The sequence below is a fragment of the Lottia gigantea genome, assembly GCF_000327385.1.
Source record: "Lottia gigantea unplaced genomic scaffold LOTGIsca_171, whole genome shotgun sequence".
Taxonomy (NCBI): Eukaryota; Metazoa; Mollusca; class Gastropoda; family Lottiidae; genus Lottia; species Lottia gigantea.
Genome location: NW_008708156.1, coordinates 105647 through 114794, shown reverse-complemented (window position 1 = coordinate 114794; position 9148 = coordinate 105647). Strand labels below are relative to the sequence as shown.

General features: G+C 33.1%; 1 protein-coding gene across 1 annotated transcript in view; it reads left to right on the top strand.

Moving 5' to 3' along the window:
• Positions 1-8319: 8319 nt before the first annotated feature.
• The window catches only part of LOTGIDRAFT_173766 (hypothetical protein), a gene marked incomplete at both ends in the record, with an annotated part of 6393 nt that continues 5564 nt past the window's right edge, over positions 8320-9148 (top strand). Inside the window, one exon of the mRNA XM_009051829.1 lies at positions 8320-8424. Within this exon, the coding sequence (XP_009050077.1) occupies positions 8320-8424 (105 nt within the window). The remainder of the gene's footprint in view (positions 8425-9148) is intronic.

The following is a 9148-nucleotide window of genomic DNA, read 5'->3' as shown; positions in this document are numbered from 1 at the left end:
CTATAACTGAACAAGATGATAAATCTGTACAGTGTATGAATCTATTCTCTATGGTACAGATAAACAGAGAATATAACATACCTATAACTGAACAAGATGATAAATCTGTACAGTGTATGAATCTATTCTCTATGGTACAGATAAACAGAGAATATAACATACCTATAACAGAACAAGATGATAAATCTGTACAGTGTATGAATCTATTCTCTATGGTACAGATAAACAGAGAATATAACATACCTATAACTGAACAAGATGATAAATCTGTACAGTGTATGAATCTATTCTCTATGGTACAGATAAACAGAGAATATAACATACCTATAACAGAACAAGATGATAAATCTGTACACTGTATGAATCTATTCTCTATGATACAGAATGATACAATAGAAATATGTCTATCTTCCTAGTTGAAACACTTGACATTGTATAAATTTCAATAGGAAATAAATTCTATTGTTTGATACATTGTGATACTTTGTTGCATAATTATCATAATAAATTAACAGACCAGCTATTTAAAATATTGAAAACTCTTAACGCAGGCCTTTAAACCTGCAAAATTTACCTTATTTCACACTGCATGGCCATACCACTATTTATATTGAACATTGAAACATTAATAAGATCATGTGTTTATACCTACAAAATTTACTTCATTTCCCACTGCATGGCATTATCAGCCTTCATGTTGCACATTGGAAACCCTAAGCTCATGCCTTTAAACCTGCAAAACTTACCTCATTCCACACTGCATGGCATTACCAGAATTAATTCATACCCTGCACATTTAAAACCTTAAGCTCAAGCCTTTATACAAGCAAAATTTACTTCATATCCCACTGCAAGGCATTACCAGTATTTGTTGAACACTGTAAATCCTAAACTCAGGCCTTTAAACCTTACCTCATTTTACACTGTATGGCATTACCAGTCTTTACCCTGAACATTGAAAACCAAGTCCATGCCTTCATAATTTACCTGACCCCACACTGTATGGTATTATCAGTCTTTACCCTGAACATTGAAAACCAAGTCCCTGCCTTCATAATTTACCTGACCCCACACTGTATGGTATTACCAGTCTTTACCCTGAACATTGAAAACCAAGTCCCTGCCTTCATAATTTACCTCACTCCACACTGCATGTTATTTTCAGTATTTATGCTACACAATGAAAAACCCTAAGACTGAATGAAAACCTAAGTAATTTAATAATACAACTCAGATAACCAGCAAGTTTAGAGAACAAGATGAATACAACTCATAAACAAACAAACAGACCAAGTTATCAGAAAGTTACTAATTAACATAGTTCAGAGTAAAATCAGAAAGTCTGGGGTGATGAGAGCTCAGAAAAAAACAATAGACAGTGAGGTATGACTATAACTTGTTATGTTTAATGTGAAATACACCTATTAATCAAAAAACATCTATTCTCTAACTACAATCGCTTCTGAATTCAATTTCGACAATCATTTTTATATGAATTGAAATATCAACTATAAAATATTACTGAGAGACTTAGATGGTCTTTGGGTTGATGAAAATGTTAACCACTGGAAAAGTTATTATTTGTTAAAATGATTTTACAGAGGGGAATTTTCAGTCTGAAATGTAGGTCATTTTTAAGTGAATATTCTTTTCTGCACCATATGCGCTTATGAAGACAGGAATTTTCTAGTAGGGAAGTGTGTCTATTTTAAATGTAATATAACTGAACTTTATATTTCTATAGACCTAAAGACATTCTAAAACAAATGACATAAAGTTTAAAAATTTATTTTGAATATTTATAAAATGAGAGAAAAATTTCATTTCAACATTCTACATTGACAGATTATAATGGTACAGTTCTTCAATTCAGCATAGCATTCACTACTCCTCCTTTCTGGCACTGATAAGAATAAAACTGTTTAGCAGCTATCCTTGTAAAATTTACCTTATTGCACACTGCAATAGTAAGGATAAAGAAGTAAGACATAGAACTCAATTTTACTCATTTTCATGGCGTAGTTATAATTGATATACAGTCTAACTTGTATTAAGCAGCCAGTCAAGGGAATGCTCAAACGTGGCTGCTTACTAAGGGGTGGTGTTTAATAGAGGTATGGTTAATCTTGATTTTAATTTATGGGATTAACAAGGATTATTGATAAATGACCGTTGATTGCAGGGTGACATGTGTTTAGTGTTAAGAAAATGGTGACCGCTGGCCATATCAAGAGGGTGGTGTTGAATAGAGGTAAATTAGGTTGAAAATTGCACGGGATGTATTTTTGGTGGCCGTTCATTAAAGGGTGGTGCTGAATACAGGTGACTGTTAGACCAAGTTAGACTGTAGTTATAATTGAAGAATTAATTTGGCATAATTTCCCTAGAATGAACATGTGGAGCAGCTTTCCTGACCAAATTTCCCTGATTGCACACTGCAATGCTAGTATGGTTGTATGTATTTAAGTCAGAAAGAGCAGAGATGGAAGAAGCCAACGTTAACTTGTCATCTACCAATCAACCAAGAAAAGTAGGACATAAAACTCCATTTTCATTATCTAAGCATTGATAGAATGAAAGTATTGAGCAGATTTCCTGGCAAAATTTCCCTCATTGCACACTGCAAGGCAAGGCTAGTATTTTTATGTATTTAACCTCTGTAAGATGCAAAAATGTAGAACATTCAAAAGTGGCAGAAAAGTAGGTCATAACAAAATTGGCATTGATAAGAATGAAAGAGATGAACTAATAAATCTGTCCTGGTAAAATTTTCCCCATTTCACACTGCAAGGCAATGTTAGTGTGATTGTATGAGTTAACCTCAGTAAGATACAGAAGTAGAACACAACAAAAATGGCATAGATAAGTAGGCCCATGGAAATATGAAGCCACAAATGTTTTTAAAGCAACCAACAATTTCCCCTATTGAACACTGCAAGGCAATGTTAGTGTGATTGTATGAGTTAACCTCAATAAGATACAGAAGTAGAACACAACAAAAATGGCATAGATAAGTAGGCCTATGGAAGTATGAAGCTAAGAACGTTTTTTAACAACCAACAATTTCCCCTATTGCACACTGCAAGGCCAGGCTAGTATGCCTGTATGGGTTAACCTCAGTAAGGTACACAAAAATAGGACACAACATAAATGGCACAGAAAACTATGAAAGTATGAAGCTAGGAATGTTTTAAACCTACCTGCATGTAATATTCATACATATTGTCAGCAAAAACAAATCACACGTAAATCCAAACTTTAAATTAACAGAATCCACATAGTTTAATCCAATCAAACGCTGACTAGACACTCGAAAGATACGAAAGTATGGAGGGGAAATGGTAGTGGAAGAGAGAAGTAGAGAGTAGAGTAGAGTATATTATGGTACTATAATATCTATTGACTATAATCTATATATAGACTAGAATTAACTAGGGTTAGTTAGATGTTGGAATATAGATGAACAGTTATCTATCTCTCTCTCTCTCTCTCTGGTCTAGTTTTTTTTTTAACTTGCAAGGAACATCTGGTCTAGTCTACCGTACTTTTCCTGATAAACATTATTATTTATGGTAAACTAGAATATAGTCACAAGTTTCACATCAATAATTCATCTTAAAGGGACAGAATCGCCATTTTCAGGTGTTGATTTGATTGTTGAATATATGTAAATAGACTTCAAAAGTACTAAATCAAATAATTCCTTCAAAAATACTTCAAACTAGGAATTTTACTCACTATTTCTATATATGATTTTTCTATATATGGCAGTGTCTCAAGAAAAGAAGAGTTGTCATTTTCAAACGTAGATAATTCTGGAGACACATGTATTTGAAGGCTCAAATTTAGATTGTGAGTTGTGAACACTATTACTTAATGGTCAAACAAATGGCCAACCTGTCCCTTAAATTGAAGTTTTGTTATATAATAACTATATGTCCAGAACTAATGTCCAGAACTAACAAATCTAGGAAGTCTAGAGAGATGTCTTAGTCTGCACACTTTAAATAACGAAATATTTATAGGCCTTCTCACGTATTCACTTTAATTTTGAATCAAAAATCTTATTCAGTCTCTGGTTTTTAGGTATTAATGGGTGAAAGCCGACATTGGGTCAACTCCCAATCAATGCCATGCAGTGTGCAATGAGGGAAATTTTATTCTTTTTGGATTTCGAACAGTCAAGGCATCCTGTAGTCATTTTATTGTCCCTACTGAACTTCAATGTCAACCTATATAAATGACAGGGGGCAGGAATAGATTATAAAATCTGAAGGTATATCATTATTATGTGTATATATGTGATTGAGCCATGGAAAGTCAGTAAGTTAGCCTACCCATCTTCACAATGTCAAACTATTACAACCTTCAGCTGATACCTTGACTGCAATAGCCATTTTTACATTTTTTCTTTTGAGGGCTCAAGTTGGCTGTATTCGCTAGGATACAATCAAATTGCTGCATTCTGTGATACAAAAAAGGTAACTATTACAGTCAAGGTATAAGACAAAGTTTAGTTTGACATTGTTTAGATATAACCTACCAAGATATAGCCAGTTTGTTGATGTAATTTATAATATTCTATTGTAGGTTGAATAAAACAAGAGACAGATGAGATAAGAGATTATATTGTGAATAATATCTGAATATTGTAGAGAATAATTAGAATGATGTTTAGATGATTAGACATTAATATATATCATAACCTGACCCTTGTATCATGATTAATAAACTATTGTTGTATGATTGAAGATACCCAGCACTAACAGTAGGGCCACAGAATAAAAGATTTAGTGTAGATTAGGTACTATTTGGTTACATTCAGGGAGGTTGAACTGGAAACTAAGACTGCTGTGATTCTCAAATGATTTGGTGGAAGGGCAGAGAAAGGACAATTAAAGATTCAGTATAGATGATAAGGCACAATAAAATTATATACAGAAATATAACTGGGACTTGTATACAATCTATTAAGAGACTTCAACCTCATAAATCTTGATAACATTGGTCAAGTTTTTAATGAAGATATACAATGCCTTGCAGTGTGGAATGAAGGAAATTTTACCAGCTCAGCTGCATAAGAAAGAATTGAAAACTCATAAATGTTGAGAAGAGTGTTCAGCTATAACAAGAGATAAAACCATTCAATTTTTATACCCAATTTTCCCCTGCCCTGTAAACACGTGTATAGTTTAGTTTCAGCTCTACAATGGTGAAATGCAGTAACTTTATTATTTACTCTAAATCACTTTTTTGAACCATTGGAATCAGAATTTCAAGCTCTATTTGGTAGGATATATCCTAACAATCATTGAACAAAACTTATTAAGATTAGTAGGTGACAAAGCACTAACTCCATAACTTGAATATATTCTCCATTCAGCCCCGTCGTTAGGGTGGGGTCCCTGGAGGCTGGGACCAAGCAAGTGAGAATTAAGCCCCAGCAAAATCTTCTTCAGTTCAGCAGAGATTGATTCATTTACAATGTCTTTGTACAAAATCAAAAAGATATAGATTTTGAGACATTTTTGGCACCTCAAAATTGTCAGAAATGAGTTCTCTGGGTCTTTAATTCTTCAAATTTTCTGAGTACAAAATCTGATCCCCAGCATCAATTTATTCCTGGCGACGGGGCAGTCTTCATTGAAAAAGTATCTGTTGTTATATATATAGGAAATATGTGACGAAGCAAAAAGGCAGTAAGTGTGAAGAAAAGTTTAAGATGCAGTTTTCTCAATATGTAAAAAAATCTTTTGTTGTGCTCCCTAAAAATTTTGGGCAAAACACTTTTGTCCAGTCCTTAAATATATAGCTCAATGGCTTGTACAGGTCCAGGGTTCTATTAAAACAATGCGGGGGTTAGGCAGTATGGTCATGATAAAACCTGATATTTGTAAAACTCTTACAGACTGTAAGTTACAGTAGCCCTCACACCATAGTAAACACCAGTTGAGTTTAATTGCGAATGAAAATAGCAATAACAGTTTTTGAACCCATCTCTCATTCAACTGAGTTGGGAGCTCATGTCCACTAGCTCACTTTAATTATTCACAACCATACACAACTGGTAGTTGCTATTGTATGAGGGCTCCTTAAGGCATGCAAATTGAATTTTGACAATCATTTTCATATGAATTGAAATATCAACTACAAAATATTACTGAGAGACTTGGATTGTCTTTGGGTTGATGACAATTTTAACCAGTGGAAAAGTTATTATTCGTAAAAATGATTTTACAAAGGGGAATTTTCAGTCTGAATAGTAGGTCATTTTTACTAGATTTTCTGGAAGGGAAGTGTGTCTATTTTAAATGTAATATAACTGAACCTTATTTTTCTATGGATCCGGAGATATAGTTGAAGACAAATGACATACGATTGAATATATTATTTTGAAAATTTCTGAAATTAGTGAAAAAATTCAACTCAGAGCTCAATGTATTCGAACAGTAGAATGAAATTCACAATTGGGAATGACCTTCAGAGGATGGACTAAGATTATTGATTCAGATTGAAAGTGATTAATTTTTAAAGTAGGTGTCTTTATTTGAATACACTGACCCCACCCTGCCTCTGTCAGGTCGTCATTAAGAAATCATCCACACACCCTCCCTCCCCTTCCTTCTTCAATTTCCATTCTTGCTCTCGATTCAAGGTCAAATTTTATCACAAATTGATTTGAAGAAACCCGCAGAGAAAAATCTCCAGCCAAAAAAAAACATGGGATATAAAAACGAAAATAAAGTACCCACCCCAACAGCTATGTTGACAATCATCTTGAGAGAGTTTCCATCACACGGGACAAGAGACTCGATGGCACCGAAATTCTATCAGCCATGTGTAAAAGATGGTCTAAGGGGAACAACTCTGTTTATCAATTACCAGTTTTATTTGTGGTCTGGTTGTTTATTATTCAAGGGACGTAATTCAGTTGTTTTTTTTAGATGAATTTGTTATGAAGTAGCTGAATCTATCTTATTTCTGCAACTTTTCAGGTAATTTTCAGTCTATTTAGATCGGAATGTTTGTAGAAACTATTTCTTGTATCGTCTAGAAAGCAGAAAGACAGCTGACAATCTTCCAATTGATTATTACTGGTGAAAATGGTAGTTGAATAACGAGAGATCGATAAGGCTACAGACCACAAAGAAATGATACTGTTGATATTTAAAATTTAATATTGTTATTTTACTATGATCTGTCATATACAACGATGTCTTTACAATTTCAATATATTGTGTCTTATACCTTGACCACAGTAGCCACTTTGTTGTATCATGGAAGATTGTTTATGACTTTATGTAGGGAATCAATTCTCTTCAAATGGATAAATTGTAATGTAGCCTACCAGTACCCTGATTGTGAAGTGACTATGACAGTCGTAAATGGTATATGTCCTAATTATCTCTTAGGGAGGCCTACACTGATTGTGAAGATAATGAATCATAACAGTAATAATTAACTATCTCATTGTATTTTGTAGTCAAGTGAACTCTAGGCTATGTATTTATGTTTTATTTGTTTTTATTGTAGATTTGTTCTAGTATTTTAATGAGTTAAATGATATCAAGGTTTAGAAAAATCCTTAGTCACTCAACAAAAGGTACCAGTATAGTTTACAATAGGCTCTATACTTTATAGTTTTTCTCTGATATTGAGCTGTCAATGTATCTTCTGTTTATTGTCAAATTTGTAAGTCTGTAACTTAAGATATTATGCACTATTAACTAGTATATCTCAACAGAAAGTAACTTGTTAAACTATTGAGTTAGTCATCCCACTGTTATAGCAGACAACAGTTCCAACCTGGACTGATTTACTGTTCCACTCATCTATTGTTTTGGAATAATCCTTCAGTAGAATATTAGGACGAATTGGTTGGATATTGGACACTGAAACATGGTGGTATTATAAATATTGTCAGGAACTTGCACCCATGTCATTTAATTTTAATATAGAATATTAGGAGAAAGTGTGGAGATCTCACACACAGAAACATATTTGGATATTGTCAAAATATTGTCATTTTCTTTATCAAGGATCAACAACTTGTTTGAGATTAGGGTGGTTGAAAAAATCCAGTTACTATTGACAAGCAACTATTCACTATTCAACAGAAGGTACTGGCACAGGATTAAAGTTGTGTTTAAATGTGGTTTCATCTTAATATAAAATGAATTGAAATCAAAAAAGAAGAAAATTCTATATAATGAATATATTCTATATGGTTGTCAATAGTTATAATTTTTTTCAGTGTTGACATCTGGAAGTATAGCTTTACGTCACCATTCTAAACAAGTTGTAATACAACACGATAAAATGAAGATTCGAATCGTGCCAGCTCTAGAAGATAATTATATGTATTTACTGATAGATGAGAAATCTAAAACCTGCGCTGCTGTCGACCCCGTGGAACCAAAAAAGGTGAGACAAGTTGTTTAACCATCTTCACAATGTCAAGTTATTACAAACTTCATCTTATACCTTTACTCATCTTCACAAAGTCAAGCTATTAACAACTTCATCTTATACCTTGACTCATCTTTACAATGTCAAGCTATTACTAACTTCATCTTCACAATGTCAAGTTATTACAAACTTCATCTTATACCTTTACTCATCTTCACAAAGTCAAGCTATTAACAACTTCATCTTATACCTTGACTCATCTTTACAATGTCAAGCTATTACTAACTTCATCTTCACAATGTCAAGTTATTACAAACTTCATCTTATACCTTTACTCATCTTCACAATGTCAAACTATTACTAACTTCATCTTATACCTTTACTCATCTTTACAATGTCAAGCTATTACTAACTTCATCTTCACAATGTCAAGCTATTATACACTTCATCTTATACCTTTACTCATCTTCACAATGTCAAGGTATTACTAACTTCATCTTCACAATGTCAAGTTATTACAAACTTCATCTTATACCTTTACTCATCTTCACAATGTCAAACTATTAACAACTTCATCTTATACCTTTACTCATCTTCACAATGTCAAGCTATTACTAACTTCATCTTCACAATGTCAAGTTATTACAAACTTCATCTTATACCTTTACTCATCTTCACAATGTCAAGCTATTACTAACTTCATCTTATACCTTTACTCATCTTCACAATGTCAAGCTAT